This window comes from Nerophis ophidion, linkage group LG29, assembly GCF_033978795.1.
Source record: "Nerophis ophidion isolate RoL-2023_Sa linkage group LG29, RoL_Noph_v1.0, whole genome shotgun sequence".
Lineage (NCBI taxonomy): Eukaryota > Metazoa > Chordata > Actinopteri > Syngnathiformes > Syngnathidae > Nerophis > Nerophis ophidion.
Window position 1 is genome coordinate 14,197,161 of NC_084639.1, and position 19,282 is coordinate 14,216,442.

At 38.6% G+C, this 19,282-nt stretch overlaps 1 protein-coding gene across 5 annotated transcripts; it reads left to right on the forward strand.

The window, feature by feature from the left end:
- Positions 1-8,007: 8,007 nt before the first annotated feature.
- LOC133545999 (gastrula zinc finger protein XlCGF8.2DB-like) lies at positions 8,008-19,122 on the forward strand. 5 transcript variants are annotated; one of them, XM_061891783.1, is made up of 4 exons: positions 8,009-8,429; positions 13,874-14,016; positions 16,429-16,558; positions 16,952-19,122. In XM_061891783.1, exon 4 carries the CDS (start codon positions 17,002-17,004, stop codon positions 18,118-18,120), a length of 1,119 nt encoding a protein of 372 aa, XP_061747767.1. In that variant the 5' UTR covers positions 8,009-8,429; positions 13,874-14,016; positions 16,429-16,558; positions 16,952-17,001; the 3' UTR covers positions 18,121-19,122. The 5 variants fall into 5 exon arrangements, with proteins under 5 accessions (XP_061747765.1, XP_061747770.1, XP_061747771.1 ...); XM_061891781.1 differs by having other exon boundaries at positions 8,008-8,429; positions 16,429-19,122; XM_061891782.1 differs by lacking the exon at positions 16,429-16,558.
- Positions 19,123-19,282: the final 160 nt, after the last annotated feature.

Here is a 19,282-nt window from a genome sequence, read left to right on the forward strand (position 1 = left end):
AAGCCTTTTTTCGGGATATTGCGTGATTGATCGGTAAAATTTTGAAAAAAAACTTGGTAAAATAAAATAATCCACTGGGAACTGATTTTTATTGGTTTTAACCCTTCTGAAATTGTGATAATGTTCCCCTTTAAAAACATACTTGGCAAATAAAGCTGATTCTGATTCATGTTTGGGTGTTACTGACACATCGTGGCGAGATACATCTTGCATACTGAAAAAAAATTATCACATATTTGCTTTTTGATTGTCCATTCTCTCGGTTGTGTTGGACTGAACTTTCATTTGTTTTGTTTAGCACTTCCAGTCCTCTTCTTCGAGTCCTTTGCCATCTCGGATGACATTCTGCCAGTATCTGGCGCAGGACACAGCTGTTGGAGTGGGTTCATTCCAGCAGGTGGGACATTATCTGTACTGCTCCCCAGCCAAACGTGTCCTCTGTGTGATACTTCCATGTTTTCAACAGTGCTTTGCACCTCCCCCGCTCCACCCGTAGTCTGTTGAGGGTCTTCCAGGTCGGCCTTGGTAGGTCGCGTCCGCTGGCGAGGCATTCAGTAGGTGTTATTCCTCTCCCCACCCATTCTTGGGTTCGGGTGTTCGGTTCCATTCAAGCCTCCGGATGTTGGTCCGTGCCGTCTCCTTAGTGGACTGGAGAGGAGGGACTGCATGCTTGAAGCTGGCCCTGGATTTCAGTCTGGATGGAGGTGTTGTGTGTCCGTACAGGGGGTGCCTCATTTCAGACTCCTGTGCTCTCCGGTCGTCTGGGGCGACGAAACGCCTGATGTGGAGGGAGGCAATGCCGGCCAGTGTAAAGCGGCACGGGACTGACGTTGACTTTATGCGGCCCAAGATGATGAAGCAGGTGTCATTGAGGGCTGTGTATACCAGTTTGGTATGGTGGGAGCAGGCATACTCGGCTGAGGAGAAGCACAGGGCTAGCTAGGGCTGTTGTACAGATGGTTGGTTGATCAGCGCCCCATTTAGAGTTGACCAGTTTGCGGAGGATGTTATTGCGGGTGTTAACCTTGGTTTTGGTGTTCTGGAGGTGGATTTTAAAAGAGTGTGACTCCAAAGTACACAAAGTGGGGTTGGTTCAGGAGTTTGTGGCCATCCCTTGAGTTATTTTCCTGTGTCTCGGTTTTTCAGGTGGAAACTACATACAGTGGGGCAAAAAAGTATTTAGTCAGCCACCGATCGTGCAAGTTCTCCCACTTGAAATGATGACAGAGGTCTGTAATTTTCATCATAGGTACACTTCAACTGTGAGAGACAGAATGTGAAAAAAAAATCCAGGAATTCCCATTGTAGGAACTTTAAAGAATTTATTTGTAAATTATGGTGGAAAATACGTATTTGGTCAACCATTCAAAGCTCTCACTGATGGAAGGAGGTTTTGGCTCAAAATCTCACGATACATGGCCCCATTCATTCTCTCCTTAACACGGATCAATCGTCCTGTCCTCTTAGCAGAAAAACTGCCCCAAAGCATGATGTTTCCACCCCCATGCTTCACAGTAGGTATGGTTTTCTTGGGACGCAACTCAGTATTTTTCTTCCTCCAAACACGACAAGTTGAGCTTATACCAAAAAGATAATTTTTTGGTTTCATCTGACCACATGACATTCTCCCAATCCTCTGATGTATCATCCATGTATCCATTTTGGTATAAACTCAACTTGTCGTGTTTGGAGGAAGAAAAATACGGAGAAAAACAGTGAGAGCTTTGAATGGTTGACCAAAAACCTTTTTTACACCATCATTTACAAATAAATTCTTTAAAATTCCTACAATGTGAATTCCTGGATTTTTTTTCTTCTTTCACATTCTGTCTCTCACAGTTAAAGTGTACCTATGATGAAAATTACAGACCTCTGTCATCATTTTAAGTGGAAGAACTTGCACAATCGGTGGCTGACTAAATACTTTTTTCCCCCACTGTAGCTGGGTTTTGGATGGGTTGGGTTTCAGGTGGTTGTTATTGTAGTAGGTGGACATCTCTTGGAGGGCACTTTCCAGGGCGAATTTCATTTTGTGAAAACTCTCTTGTTGGGTGGTGTTGGTGTAGCTTTGCTTCCTCTGTTTGCCACATCCACGACTTGGGGTTTATCAGTTATGGCACGTCGCCCGGGGGCGCCAGGGCTTCATCATCAGCGTAGATGAAACAACAGCATTACATAACTTCAAAACGAAACATGCATTATGTCTAAAAATGCCTGTGCTATTGTATCTGTGTGGGTTTTACTAGAATCAATTGTTTTTGTAAAGTTTGCAAGTAGAAAAAATGGGTTTTACTCACTATAACAATACACTGTCACACTCAATAGTACAGTTATTTAAACATAACTCCTAAACCACACATGCAAAATGGCTAATGATGCCTGGACAAATGTATCTTTGTGAGTTTTACTGGAAAAAACTATATTTTGTAAGATTTGCAAAGACCCAAGTTTGATCTTTAGTCAATATGACAATAGAACTGTCAGACTGAATCTGAAAGTTGTATACACATAACTTCAAAAACAAACATGCATTATGTCTAAAAAAAAAAAAAAAAGCATGTGCTATTGTATCTATGTGGGTTTTACTAGAATCAATTGTTTTGGTAAAGGTTGCAAATAGAAAAAATAGGTTTTACTTACTATGACAGTACACTGTCACACTTATTTAAACATAAATCCTAAGCCACACATGAAAAAAGGCAAATAATGCCTGAAATAATGCATCCTTGTGAGTTTTACTTGAAATATATCCTTTTTTTAGGATTGCAAACACAATAAGTAGTTTTTTTCCTCAATATGACATTAATGTTCTTACAATCCTGAAATAATGTGAAAAAAGCAATAAAAAGGTTTTTCCTACATAACTCCTGTTCTATGAGTTTTACTAGAATTATTTGTTTTTGATACCCCATACTCTCTGCTCAGAGAGTATGGGGTACCGGACTGTCTTATTGTGGCGGTCCGCTCCCTGTACGATCAGTGTCAGAGCTTGGTCCGCATTGCTGGCAGTAAGTCGAACACGTTTCCAGTGAGGGTTGGACTCCACCAAGGCTGTCCTTTGTCACCGATTCTGTTCATAACTTTTATGGACAGAATTTCTAGGCGCAGTCAAGGCGTTGAGGGGTTCCGGTTTGGTGACCGCATGATTAGGTCTTTGCTTTTTGCAGATGATGTGGTCCTGATGGCTTCATCTGACCGGGATCTTCAGCTCTTACTGGATCGGTTTGCAGTCGAGTGTGAAGCGACCGGAATGAGAATCAGCACCTCCAAGTCTGAGTCCATGGTTCTCGCCCGGAAAAGGGTTGGGAGGAGACACTGCCCCAAGTGGAGGAGTTCAAGTACCTAGGAGTCTTGTTCACGAGTGAGGGAAGAGTAGATCATGAGATCGACAGGCGGATCGGTGTGGCGTCTTTAGTAATGCGGACGTTGTACCGATCCGTTGTGGTGAAGAAGGAGCTGAGCCGGAAGGCAAAGCTCTCAATTTACCGGTCGATCTACGTTCCCATCCTCACCTATGGTCATGAGCTTTGGGTCATGACCGAAAGGATAAGATCACGGGTACAAGCGGCCGAAATGAGTTTCCTCCGCCGTGTGGCGGGGCTCTCCCTTAGAGATAGGGTGAGAAGCTCTGCCATCCGGGAGGAACTCAAAGGAAAGCCGCTGCTCCTTCACATCGAGAGGAGCCAGATGAGGTGGTTCGGGCATCTGGTCAGGATGCCACCCGAACGCCTCCCTAGGGAGGTGTTTAGGGCACGTCCAGCTGGTAGGAGGCCACGGGGAAGACCCAGGACACGTTGGGAAGACTATGTCTCCCGGCTGGCCTGGGAACGCCTCGGGATTCCCCGGGAAGAGCTAGACGAAGTGGCTGGGGAGAGGGAAGTCTGGGTTTCCCTGCTTAGGTTGTTGCCCCCGCTACCCGACCTCGGATAAGCGGAAGAAGATGGATGATGGATGGATGGATATTTGTTTTTGTAAAGTTTTCAAATAGAAAAAAAAGGTTTTACTCACTGTGACAGTATACTGTCTCACTCAATATCACAGTTATTTAGACATAAATCCCAAACTACACATGCAAAATGGCTAATAATGCCTGAAGAAATGTATCTTTGTGAGTTTTACTGGAAAAAACAATATTTTGTGAGGTTTGCAAAGACCCAAGTTTGATTTTTATTCAATATGACAGTATAACTTTCATAATAAATATGAAAGTTATATACACAACTTCAAAACCAAGCATGCATTATGTCTAAAAATGGCTGTTCTATTGTATCTATGTGGGTTTTAGTACAATTAATTGTTTTTGTAAAGTTTGCAAATAGGAAAAATAGGTTTTACTTACTATGACAGTACACTGTCACACTTATTTAAGCATAAGTCCTAAACCACACATGAAAAAAAAGGCAAATAATGCCTGAAATAATGCATCCTTGTGAGTTTTACTTGAAATATATCCTTTTTTTTAGGATTGCAAACACAATAAGTAGTTTTTTGCTCAATATGACATTAATGTTCTTACAATCCTGAAATAATGCGAAAAAAGCAATAAAAATGTGTTCCTACATAACTCCTGTAATCTCGGAGTTTTATTAGAAATATTTGTTTTTGTAAAGTTTTCAAATAGAAAAAATAGGTTTTACTCACTGTGGCAGTACACTTTCGCACTCAATATCACAGTTATTTAAACATAAATCCCAAACTACACATGCAAAATGGCTAATGATGCCTGAAGAAATGTATCTTTGTGAGTTTTACTGGAAAAAACAATATTTTGTAAGGTTTGCAAAGACCCAAGTTTGATTTGTATTCAATATGACAGTATAACTTTCATAATGAATATGAAAGTTATATACACAACTTCAAAACCAAGCATGCATTATGTCTAAAAATGGATGTTCTATTGAATCTATGTGGGTTTTAGTAGAATCAATTGTTTTTGTAAAGTTTGAAAATAGGAAAAATAGGTTTTACTTGCTATGACAGTACACTGTCACACTCAATATTACAGTTATTTAAACATAAGTCCTAAAGCACACATGAAAAATGGCTAATAATGCCTGACATAATGCATCCTTGTGAGTTTTACTCGAAATATATGCTTTTTTAAGGATTGCAAACACAAAAAGTCATTTTTTACTCAATATGACAGTAATGTTCTTAGCATCCTGAGATAATGCGAAAAAAGCAATAAAATGTATTCCAACATAACTCCTGAACCAAACATGCAATATGTCTGAAAATGTTTGTAATTTTTAATCTCTGTGAGTTTTGCTTGAATCAATTGTTTTTGTAAAAGTTTGCAAATAGAAAACAATAGGTTTTACTAACTATGACAGTACACTGTCACACTCAATATTACAGTTATTTCAACATAACTCCCAAACTACACATGCAAAAGGGCTAATAATGCCTGGAGAAATGGAGTGGTTGGTCATTGGTGTAAATGTTGAACAAGAGAGGGGCCAGGACACTGTCCTGTGGTCGGCCGTTCTTTTGGGCTTTCCATTTGTTCTTATTGTCGTTTAATCGAACGAAGAAGCGCCTGTTGTTAAGGAGACTTTCTACAACTTGGTTAAGGTCGCCAGTCATGTCCAAAAGTTTCCTAATCATGGTGCGGTGCTGGACCGTGTCATAGGCAGCAATGAGGTCTATGAGAGCTGCTCCGGTGTAGAGTTTGTGCTCAAAACCATCTTCGATAAGTTGGGTGAGGTTCAGTAGCTGCCCAGCACAGGAGCGGCCAGGACGGAAACCAGCTTGATCTCTGGTGAGTTAGGCGTTGTAGTAGCAGCCTCTCGCTGGTGCCTATCTCAGCTACAATCGGGCAGAAGGGTGGGTAAAGCCAGGACAAGTCGCCGCCTCATCGCAGGGCCAACACAGATAGACAACATTCACACCAGGGGTCGGGAACCTTTTTGGCTGAGAGAGCCATGAAGGCCAAATATTTTAAAAACGTATTTCTGTGAGAGCCATAATATATTTTGGTAATACTTTGATATGGGGAACATATTCACCATTAATTAGTTGCTTATTAACATGCAAATTCGTAACATATTGGCTCTTAGTTAGTCATTTTAAGTACTTATTAATGCCTTTTTCTGCATGGCCTTATTTTACAAGCAGTAAGCCATTAACTAAGAGTCTTCCCTTATAACCTCAGAATTATTGCTTATTAGTAACCCTAACCCTTATATGGTCCCCGAGTGTCCAAATAACTCTTAATTAAGTCTTTATTACTTAGAATATGTTCCCCATACTAAAGTGTTACCAATATTTTTTAACACTGAATACAACTAAATGTGCGCATTTTTAAGTTAGACTAACATTTTTAGAGTATAATAAGTCTCTTATTTTTTTTTAACAACATTGTTATTCTGAAGCTAACAAATAATAAATGAAATACTTCTTACCATTAATGCGACTTCTTGGATTGATGGAATAAAATGCATGAGAATGTTTTTAATTTTGAACGTAATTTTTAACCCTGTGATTACCAGCGGAATCATTTATTACTTATCGTGTTAAGCAATGTCAGCTAAGGTTTATCTGAGAGCCAGATGCAGTCATCAAAAGAGCCACATCTGGCTCTAGAGCCGTAGGTTCCCTACCCCTGACTCACACTCACATTCACACACACTAGGGACAATTTAGTGCTGCCAATCAACCTATCCCCAGGTGCATGTCTTTGGAGGTGGGAGGAAGCCGGAGTACCCGGAGGGAACCCACGCATTCACGGGGAGAACATGCAAACTCCACACAGAAAGATCCCGAGCCCGGGATTGAATCCAGGACTACTCAGGACCTTTTTGTGAGGCAGACGCTAACTCCTCTGCCACCATGAAGCCCCCGTTATGACATACATTCCAAAAAATAATTACATAAACGATAACCATCAAAAAAAACATTTAAATGTAAAGCCTGATCATTTTAATTGCTTTATTTTATTCCAGCGTTATCTCTTGCATATGTTATGTGTCTTGTTTTGTTTTGTATTTTTTTTTGTTTCTCCTTTGTGTGTCACAACTTCCCGTTAATGTACAAAATAACTGATTATCGTTATTTTAATTTGTTACATGTCTGTATTATACTGTTATTAAATCAACATTTTTAAAACAAAAATCGATCAGTCCATGCATGCGCTATCAGTACGTCACTTTTTGACTTCTAATTCTTTACGACGGAGCTTCTGCTACGTTATAGTCTGTGATATTGGAATGTGTTATTATTTTTTTATAAAAAATATAGCTTACTTATGGGTATAAAGGAACAAGAATATAAACATGAACAAGGGGATCTTCCACTCGTCTGTAATTGCAATGATTGACGCACGGGGGCGCTACTGACTCCCATCGCGCAGAACCCATCCATCCATCCATCTTCTTCCGCTTATCTGAGGTCGGGTCACGGGGGCAGCAGCCTAAGCAGGGAAATCCAGACTTCCCTCTCCCCAGCCACTTCGTCTAGCTCTTCCCGGGGGATCCCGAGGCGTTCCCAGGCCAGCCGGGAGACATAGTCTTCCCAACGTGTCCTGGGTCTTCCCCGTGGCCTCCTACCGGTTGGACGTGCCCTAAACACCTCCCTAGGGAGGCGTTCGGGTGGCATCCTGACCAGATGCCTGAACCACCTCATCTGGCTCCTCTCGCAGAACCATCATGTGATTTATTTTTTAAATGTTGATTTGTTTTGTTTTATTTTTTTAAACAAAACACTTGTAACTTAAATGTATACTTGGCCCTAACAAAAAGTAGACTAATTATCAGTGTTGTGAATTGATGTATATGATGTTAATAAAGTAGTAAAAAAAAGATCGATTTATTTGCCATTTAAGGCTGCTGAGCACATAGTTCAGGTTTCTGTACGAAATCTGTTCGGTTCCAAAATAAATATTGTATTTTTAAGTAATGTGTTTTTTTATATGACATTGTCATTCATATAAAAAATACAACAAAGAAAACCATGGTAACTGTGAGGGCGGGCACGATAATAACTGCCGTAAAACAAGTTGACTAAAGTGACGTACCTTCACGCATGCGTGGACCAATCGTGGAAGAGGAAAAAACAAGATGTCGTTTCATAAAGAAGACAATATGTCTATAATAGTTTTGTCTTCTTAATCAGTGCGTACGTGTACTCAAAAATGTTGTTTGATAGAGAAAACGTCGTTTATATTTGTTTGTGTTCGATACATTGGTTAAAGTGCACTTTGACGCTTTTCTTGCGAGCTTAGCTTGTTAGTGCATTAGCTTAGCATTTTATCTGCTAACACCTCACTATGGAGAGATCGAGTGTGAAGTGTTGTGATTGTGTCAAACTGGGCGAAAGAACGTATGAAGAGGATAGTTCTTCAACAAAAGAGAAGAACGAATAACAACGACTGGAAGCTGTTTTCAATAAACATCAAGTTTCTTGGAAACGCAGAAGTAAACACAGAACAGGTTGGTTCACGTCTTACTCCCACATGTTTACTAACTTTATATTTCATTATTAACACTGTTCTTAAACATATATATTGTCTATAGCAGGGGTCACCAACCTTTTTGAAACCAAGAGCTACTTCTTGGGTACTGATTAATGCGAAGGGCTACCAGTTTGATACACACTTAAATAAATTGCCAGAAATAGCCAATTTGCTTAATTTACCTTTAATAAATAAATCTATATACATTAAAAAAATGGGTATTTCTGTCTGTCATTCCGTCTTACATTTGTTTCCCTTTTACGGAACGTTTTTTGTAGAGAATAAATGATGAAAAAAACACTTTATTGAACAGTATAAAAGAGGAGAAAACACGGAAAAAATTGAAATGAAATTTTGAAACATAGTTTATCTTCAATTTCTACTCTTTAAAATTCAACCGAAAAAATTGAAAAGACAAACTGGCTAATTTGAATCTTTTTGAAAAAAAATTAAAAAGAATTTATGGAACATCATTAGTAATTTTTTCTGATTAAGATTAATTTTAGAATTTTGATGACATGTTTTAAATAGTTTAAAATCCAATCTGCACTTTGTTAGAATATATAACAAATTGGACCAAGCTATATTTCCAACAAAGACGAATAATTATTTCTTCTAGATTGTCAAAAACAAAAATTTTAAAAGAAATTCAAAAAACTTTGAATTCAGATTTAAATTTGATTTTATAGATTTTCTAGATTAGCCAGAATATTTTTTGGGGAATTTTAATCATAAATTTGAAGAAATATTTCACAAATATTCTTCGTCGAAAAAAACAGAAGCTAAAATTAAGAATTAGATTAAAATGTATTTATCATTCTTTACAATACAATTATTTGATCATTGATTTAAATTGTCAGGAAAGAAGAGGAAGGAATTTAAAAGGTAAAACGGTATATGTTTAAAAATCCTAAAATCATTTTTACAGTTGTAATTTTTCTCTAAAATTGTCTTTCTGAAAGTTATAAGAAGCAAAGTAAAAAAATTTATGATTTTATTTAAACAAGTGAAGACCAAGTCTTTAAAAATATTTTCTTAGATTTTCAAATTCTATTTGAGTTTTGTCTCTCTTAGAATTAAAAATGTCGAGCAAAGCGAGACCAGCTTGCTAGTAAATAAATACAATTTAAAAAAAAATTGAGTTAGCTCACTGGTAAGTGCTGTTATTTGAGCTATTTTTAGAACAGGCCAGCGGACTACTCATCTGGTCCTTACGGGCTACCTGGTGCCCTCGGACACCGCGTTGGTGACCCCTGGTCTATGGGTTGTATACACCTGACGTCACGTCCGGCTCATTAACTATGCGAGGCTTGAAGTGGAGGACCATCGAGAGAGTCTTTTGTCATAGCGTCCTGGTCGGCATTTTGTCTTTCTAAAATAAATATACCCTCGTTATGTCAGTCAAATACGTTACTTACCGATAAATAAGTCCAAATTGTTTTCTTTCACGGATTAATGCTTAATTTGCGGACCCCTCCGATGTAAATACATGATGTGCCCCTCCAATTTTGTTTCTCCAAAAACCGTAAATGTCAAGTGAAGGAAACAAATGGTTTGAATCTTATTTAAAAAAAATCATAAACGCTTTTATATTTGCCTCCATCCATCCATCCATTTTCTACCGCTTATTCCCTTTGGGGTCGCGGGGGGTGCTGGTGCCTATCTCAACTACAATCGGGCGGAAGGCGGGGTAACATTTCAAAATAAGCCCAAATCTGCACGGTTTCATGTAAATGAACAGAAGCCTAACCAGGGTTTGATCATTGCCTGAAACCCAGAATTGCCCAGATGTGCCACCAGGTCAAGTGATTGCAACCCAACTTTACAAACAACCACTGCAGAATATAGTGTATGCCATAGGACAGAACGAGGACAAATCCCGTTAAGTACCTGTGGAGGGGAGCAATACGCCTAAAATGTTATATCAGTCTGCTGGAAATTGAAAGAAAAGGAAGAAAGAGTTGACTTGACCGCTGGCCATTATATTTACTGTATTTGTAATTAGTAGTGATTATGTTGATGAGGCGTCATGTAGCGTTTCAACACATTGCAAATCTGTATTGATACTGTGTCAATACTGTGTCACTAAATACTGACATCTGCTGGACATTAAAAATCCCTACAGGCAACCTATTGACCGACTCAACTGACACTGATTTTATGACCTAGTATATACAACAATATAAACCAAGTCATTGTATTTCATTTAGGATTATTTCATATCTTCATTTAAATAAAAATATATTTTTTAGATACAGTCAATAAATGTATCATAACATGGAAATCTAAGAGAACGTGTTGTGAATGAGGATGCTTGTGAACTGGGAAATTATATATATATATATATATATTAGGGCTGGGTAACGATTAAAAATTTTAATTGAAGTTAATCACACTATTTCTCTGATTAATCGCGATTAACTGCATTGTATACGCTAAGCCAACCTGTGCACCTTTATTGGAATATTCTCCCACATGAACAAAAGCGCCAAAACATTTGTTGTGCAAACACAATTTAAATCAGTCCTTGTTAAACAGTAGCAGTTAAATAGCGTATTTTATGAAAATCAACTCAAAAAATGTAAATACAAACATTTAAGATTATTGCCACTGCCAGGGTATTTAAGTTATCCTGTTTGTTATGGAAAATAAATATAATCTACATACAAATCTCTGAGCCACAATCATAACATCTGAACAGGCAATTTCTGAGGCAACAGCAGAAACATTTTTTTTATCAGGGATCTTATGTTTAAAAAACCTATATTATAGTTAGTGGGCTGTTTTAGGGATTTTTTGATCAAATTATCCGTAGTAGCAATATTAATAATGTTGTGTTTATTCTGCGTAGTGCACTTAAAATAATTATGACCATATCTAGGAATTGATATGATAGGAATTTTCCGATTGTTTGCTTGGTGCTTTGATAAACTGAACGCATCATATACATGGTACTATATTGTGATGTTATGAGCCAGGGAATAAAAGAACTACCCTACCCAGCATGCAACAGGAGTGACGAGCATGCGGGGTAGCACGGTATAGGTTGTGTCGCCATGACGACATCTTGTATGTTGTGATATGCACGCTCTGAAAGTAAACGTTAAGAACTCAGCCAACACTCCTCGTCTGCATTATTCATAAATAGACAACACATATACTCCGCTGGATGTAGCCGGCAAAGTATTCCCATGCTAGCTAGCCGGTCTAGCAAGCACGCGTCATTCAGTCCAAAACGCCCCGATCTATCTACATTCAGAATTGTCTGGCGGTCCTAAGTGATCCCGGAGTGACCACGCTGTAAGCCATCCGTGAAATTTGCAGAATTGTCCGGTATTTTTGCCAAATGTTCCATCTTTACCAAGAGCCCCTCGAAGCCGAAGCTTTTCCGGGCGACGCCATCTTGTTAAGAAAAGGCGTTAACAAAATAAAAGCATGTAAACAACATATGCAAATGTGCGATAAAATAATTGTCGGCGTTAATAGATTGATGAGTTAACGCGTAATTAACGCATTAATTTGCCCACCCCTAATATATATATATATATATATATGTTTTTTTTTTTTTTTACATGCGCTCTGAATACTTGATTGATTGAAACTTTTATTAGTAGATTGTACAGTTCAGTACATAATCTTTAAAATTGACCACTAAATGGTAACACCCAAATAAGTTTTTCAACTTGTTTAAGTCGGGGTCCACATTAATCAATTCATGGTAAAAACGTAATGAGTGATCAATCGAGCTGGATTTGAACCAGTGCTCTAGGGCAGTGGTTCTCAACCTTTTATCAGTGGGTACCCCCGTGAACATTTTTTTAATTCAAGTACCCCTAATCAGAGCAAAACATTTTTGGTTGAAAAAAAGAGATAAAGAAGTTAAATAGAGCACTCTGTCATCAGTTTCTGATTTATTAAATTGTATAACAGTGCAAAATATTGCTCATTTGTAGTGGTCTTTCTTGAACTATTTGGAAAAAAAGATAAAAAAATAACAAAAAACTTGTTGAAAAATAAACAAGTGATTCAATTATAAATAAAGATTTCTACACATAGAAGTAATCATCTCGGGATTGTAATAGAGATCCATCTGGATTCATGAACTTAATTCTAAACATTTCTTCACAAAATGAGAAATCTTTAACATCAATATTTATGCAACATGTCCACAAAAAAATCTAGCTGTCAACACTGAATAGCATTGTTGTATTTTTTTTTTCTCAGTTTATGAACTTATATTCATAATTTGTTGAAGTATTATTCAATACATATATTTACAAAGAATCTATGAATTGTTGCTATTTTTAAATTTAAAAAAAAAAAATCTCACATACCCCTTGGCATACCTTCAAGTACCCCCAGGGGTACGCGTACCCCCATTTGAGAACCACTGCCCTAAGGAACTTAGCATGAGCAAGTACAGTCCTCCACTCTACCAACTGAGCTATCGAAGGGATTAGCTGTTACAGCTTTTTAATGTAACCTGATGGTTGTGTGGGTGGGACAATGCTGGGTGCTGAGGCAGAAGAAGCAAAGCAGCTTGTTAAGACTTTGGCTTAGAAAAAACCCCGTACCGAAACGGTTCAATACAAATACATTTACCGTTACAGCCCTACTAACAGTTCGAGTAGAAACTTTGAGAGAACAGGATGAAACGACAAGGAAATGAACACAAATACCTTTTTTCCCAATATAATATAAAAATATTCCCACACGGCGGAAATCTTTTTTTTGCCTGAGGCTGCTCCATAATCTCCGACGACGATAAATGACAAATAAACAACGACAGACGTGCGGCGATTCTGTTGGCAGCAGCATCTCGTTGACAAATGCACTTCCTTATAAACACAGGTTGGCGCGTAGGTGCCAGTGCGACACAGTTCGCGTATCGGTCACGTGACCAAAACAGCTCATGATCGGTCACGTGACTTTCTAAAGGCGGTACGCACACCAACACAGGGTTTCGTTCTATGAGCTTGACGCATGCGCCGATGCATCGGTGTTGCCGGACCCATCACTAGTAATTAGTCTGTACACGCACACATATATATATATTAATAAACATTAATAATTGTTTCTATCCGGGTACATTGTTCTAAGCGCACTTTGACGCTTCTCGTGCTATCTTATCTTAAAACCTAAGCTAATTTGTTAGCTTAACTGTGTTTGCTAATTAGCTTAGCTCGTTAGCTGCTGAAAAAGCAATGACATATATTTGCACATCCATGCACGGCGTAAGAACACAGAACTGGTTCTCAACACATCTCTAACCAGAGATCAATAAACTATCTATCTATCTATCTATCTATCTATCTATCTATCTATCTATCTATCTATCTATCTATCTATCTATCTATCTATCTATCTATCTATCTATCTATCTATCTATCTATCTATCTATCTATCTATCTATCTTATCAGGCGGGCGTGTAAAGTGTTGTGATTCTGTGAAAGAACGACGGCAAAATAGGAGGCACTTTCTCCAACAAAAGAGGACAACGCCCGACAACATCAACAAGTTCACGCTGTTTTCAAGATCCATCAACTAGTGTAACACAGAACAGGTTTGTTTACTCTTACTCTCACTTCTTTACTTGTTGATTTTGAATATTACATCATTCTCAAGTAGACAGTTTCAGACACGTAATATTTATGACAGTTTGATGTTCCTCTCCCTTTGTAACAACGTGTATCAACATTGTTTACACAAAACTCACACAGTCAGAAAATGTATTTCACATTGTAATCAGTATGGTTAATCGTTTCGTGGGTAATTCCTTGATTCTGACCTACATGCATCAATAACTGAAAGTAAACTATTATTATCAATCATCTTTCAAAAATGAAATGAGTCAGCACTTGATTTATTAAAGGCCTACTGAAACCCACTACTACCGACCACACAGTCTGACAGTTTATATATCAATGATGAAATATTAACATTGCAACACATGCCAATACAGCCGGGTTAGTTTACTAAATTGCTATTTTAAATTTCGCGCCGAAGTATCCTGCTAAAACGTCGCGGTATGATGATGCGTGCACGTGACGTCACATTTCGTTCCAGCACCGTTCCCAGCTATAAGTCGTCTGTTTTCATCGCATAATTCCACAGTATTCTGGACATCTGTGTTGCTGAATCTTTTGCAATCTGTTCAATGAATAATGGAGACGTCAAAGAAGAAAGCTGTAGGTGGGAAGCGGTGTATTGCGGTCGGCTTTAGCAACACAAACACAGCCGGTGTTTCATTGTTTACATTCCTGAAAGATGACGGTGAAGCTTTACTATTGAATAGAGCGGTCAAGCGAACACTGTTGGATTGGACCACACACACAAAGAACAGTGTATTATGCAGCGATCATTTTGAAAGATCGTTTTTCGAAGAGGGTCCCTTGCGAAGGGCAGAGGTCGGCATCGCCACCACCCGTCGACAGGTGCTGAAGAAAGGTGCGGGGCCGACCTTCAGTTTGTACAGGTAAGACCATATAATCTCACTAAAACACTAGTAACACAATAAGCAGATAAGGGATTTTCCAGAATTATCCTAGTTAATTTGTCTAAAAACATCTGAATCACTCCCACTTTATAGTCTTTTTTTTTTCTAGTCCTTCATTCTCACTTTCCTCATTCACAAATCTTTCATCCTCGCTCAAATTAATGGGGAAATCGTCGCTTTCTCCGTCCGAATCGCTCTCGCTGCTGGTGGCCATGATTGTAAACAATGTTCAGATGTGAGTAGCTCTATAACCCGTGACGTCACGCGCACTTCCGGTACAGGCAAGGCTTTTTTATCCGCACCAAAAGTTGCGAACTTTATCATGGATGTTCTCTACTAAATCCTTTCAGCAAAAATATGGCAATATCGCAAAATGATCAAGTATGACACATAGAATGGACCTGCTATCCCCGTTTAAATAAGAAAATCTCATTGAATGCGTGGGTTCCCTCCGGGTACTCCGGCTTCTTCCCACCTCCAAAGACATGCACCTGGGGATAGGTTGATTGGCAACACTAAATTGGTCCTAGTGTGTGAATGTGAGTGTGAATGTTGTCTATCTATCTGTGTTGGCCCTGCGATGAGGTAGCGACTTGTCCAGGGTGTACCCCGCCTTCCGCCCGATTGTAGCTGAGATAGGCGCCAGCGCCCCCCGCGACCCCGAAAGGGAATAAGCGGTAGAAAATGGATGGATGGATCGCATTTCAGTAGGCCTTTAAAAGAACATGAAGGTGACTGATTTAATTAACGTCAGCGTGTTGTAGATCGTCTCCAATTGAATGAGGAACCTGTGCTCTAAAAAGTAATTTTCGATGGAAAAACACCATACAGTAAAACATTTTTTGGGAAGAGTCAACAAAATGGCCATAAAGAAAGGTATTTTGTATGATGAAAATACATGTAGAATTAATGTTTTTATGTTGTTCTAAAATGATACTTGCTTTTATTTCCTTTATAGTTAAAGATAAAGTACCAATGATTGTCACATACACACTAGGTGTGGCGAAATTATTTTTCGCATTTGACCCTTCACCCTTGTAACCCCCTGGGAGGTGAGGGGAGCAGTGGGCAGCAGCGGTGGCCACGCCCGGGAATTATCTTTGGTGATTTAACCCCCAATTCCAACCCTTGATGCTGAGTGCCAAGCAGGGAGCTAATGGGTCCCATTTTTATAGTCCTTGGTATGACTCAGCCGGGATTTGAAATCACAACCTACCGATCTCAGGGTGGACACTCTATCCACTTGGCCACTGAGTTATGGTTAGGACTAGTGCCATTACTAGGTTATGGTTAAGATTGGAGATAAGGTTTAAGTGTAATAGGCCTACATGTATACAGGAAAAAATGGTTACTCACTTTACAGCAGTTAGTGTCAAGTTAAGAATGTGTCGATCATTGCTGGCTCGTACTTATAAAGGCTTTACAAATCACTCCCATCAAATTTCTAAACCTGTTTTTACTCACTGTACCACTTCCCAGAGCACCACCAGTTTATAGAGGAAGAGGAGGAACTGTGGATCACTGAGGAGAAAGAGAGTGTCTTCTCGAAGAGGAGGAGACTGATCCAACTAAGTTTCCACTGACCGTTGTCTCTGTCCAAACTAAAGTCGTAAATCTAATCATTTGAATTTCAGGCCTTAGAATGTATTAATTCCTATAAAAAATGTCATAAAAAGTCATACATTTGTCTTTGAAAGGTCTTAAAAAAATGTGTTTTTAAAATCAAGGCATGAACTAATTCACTGTACAGGCTGGTCAGAATTTATGGAGCAGTGTTGTGTATGTTTAGAACAGAGTTGAGTTAGCGGCGGCCTCGACTTGTTTTTTCCCTGTAAATAATGTTGTAAAGAGCGCAGTGTTTGTCCCCCACTTAGATTTTAGGCCTGTTCATACAATAACCTGGTTTTCTTTGGTACATGTCTGTAAATGTACTGAAGGCCTCATGTGGCTGAGCAAATCTGAACGTTTCTAAAGCATGTGTTTGTCTTCTTGTGTCCTGCAGGCGTCTGTGAAAAACATCCTCTCCCTGAGCGGCACGAGTGAAGCTTTAGAATGGAGCAGGAGGAGCCACAAACCCCCTACATTAAAGAGGAAGAGGATGCGCCACAGTCCCCTCACATAAAAGATGAAGAGGAGGAACTCAGCATCAGGAGGAAGGGAGAGCGGCTTGAAGTGTTGGAGGAGTTCACAGTGGTTGGTAAGATTGAATTGAGTAAGATTAAAGGTGAAAGTGAGGAGAAGAGAGAGGCGGAGCCTCCAAGCAGCAGCTCAACTCAACACATGACAACAAAAGCTGATGGGGACCACTGTGGAGGATCACAAGCAGACAAGATCTTGGCTCCACTATCAGATAGTGACGACACTGATGATGAAAACTCTGATGCTGATAAGACATGTCACACTGACAATAAACACTTAAAATGTTCTCATTGTGGCAAAACTTTTAATCGGCATTCTCATTTAATAGTACACATGAGAATACACACTGGAGAAAAACCTTTTAACTGTTTAATTTGCGGTAAAGCTTTTTCACAAAGTCAAACATTGAAAATACACATGAGAATACACACCGGAGAAAAAACGTTTACCTGTTCAATCTGCGGTAAAGGTTTTGTACAAAGACAACAATTGAAAGTGCACATGCGAACACACACTGGTGAAAAACCTTTTATTTGTTCAATCTGTGGTAAATGTTTTGTACAAAGACATTATTTAAAATTACACATGAGAAAACACACCGGAGAAAAACCTTTCTCTTGTTCAATCTGTGGTAAAAGCTTTATAAAAAGTCCCAGTTTGAAAGTACATATGAGAATACACAGTGGAGAAAAACCTTTTAACTGTTCGATCTGCCGTAAAGCTTTTTCTCAAAGTCAAATATTGAAAGTACACATGAGAATACACACTGGAGAAAAACCTTTTACCTGTCAAATCTGTGGTCAAGGCTTAGTTCAAAGGCACCATTTGACCGTACACATGAGAAAACACAACGGTGAAAAAACAGATTCCTGTTCAATCTGCAACAAAAGCTTTGCTGACCGATCAACACTTGTTAAACACATGAGAATACACACCGGTGAGAAAGTGTTTAGTTGCAGTGTGTGCAATGAAAGTTTCGCTTATAAGTACCAGTGTAAGAAACACACGTGTCCTGGTGAGAACAGCCAGTGAAGGTCCAGGCTTTTAAATAAACTGTCAACTTTTTATAAAGTTGACTCTACAACATCAGCGCATATAACATGTAAGACATCATAGTTTGTGTAACACAATCTTGTTTATATGCTTTCACCTCTTTTCGATTAGACCAGAGGTTTTTCCAAACTTTTTTCGCCAAGTACCACCTCAGAAAACTCATGGCTCTCCCAGTACCACCGTGATGACCAACATTAAATTAAAGCAGCATAGTAGGCCTAAGTATTCCTTACAAACAACGAAGATGTTTTATTTAACAATTGTATTTAATATATTTGGCCACTGTAACATTTCACACAGTTTGAACAGTAACTGTTCGAATATAGGGGGGGAAAGACGTGATTATTAGGCGTACCACTAAGTGGTACATGTACCACAGTTTGAGCTTTCAAAATAATTAAATGTGACATATTTTAATTTCCACCGCAACCCCGAAAGAGGCAAGTGGTAGAAAATAGATGCATGGATGGGTATTTGCTTTTTCTAATTGTACAGGATTCCATAAATGAACTAATTTGTTGGATACATACTTTATATTTGTTAAAACCTTTGCTTTACAGTACACATAAATCTTTTAGCTAATATTTACTGGTTCACATCTGAAATGTTTTCTGTACCAGTTCTGGAAGCATATTATCCACGTAATACACCATTTGATCGTTTACTTTTCAAATGTGCGCTTATCTTCATCATTTGTTGGGTCTCGATAATCCATTCTAGTAATTATTTACATCACAGTCCTTTATAATATGAATATTGTTTTGTTATTGTTTTATATGTGTGTCCCCAGTCCTTTGTACAATACGTAATGTATGCTTCAACAAAAGTTGGGTACAATAAATGTAGTCAATATTTCTTGAGTATGTATTTTGTTGTGTTTGATTTTGCAGTCATTTTTGATATGCTATTCTTTGTATGATCTTGATGTAGTTCCCAACTCAGTTTTTCAGCTATAATAAATCCTGATTATATTAAGTTTTATTGAAGGTTAGTGACGGATTATTGTTGTCCAACCATCTTTTTATGGCCGAGTTCTCTCTTTGTAAATTAAAGGACTACTGAAATGAGATTTTCTTATTTAAACGGGGATAGCAGGTCCATTCTATGTGTCATACTTGATCATTTCCCGATATTGCCATAT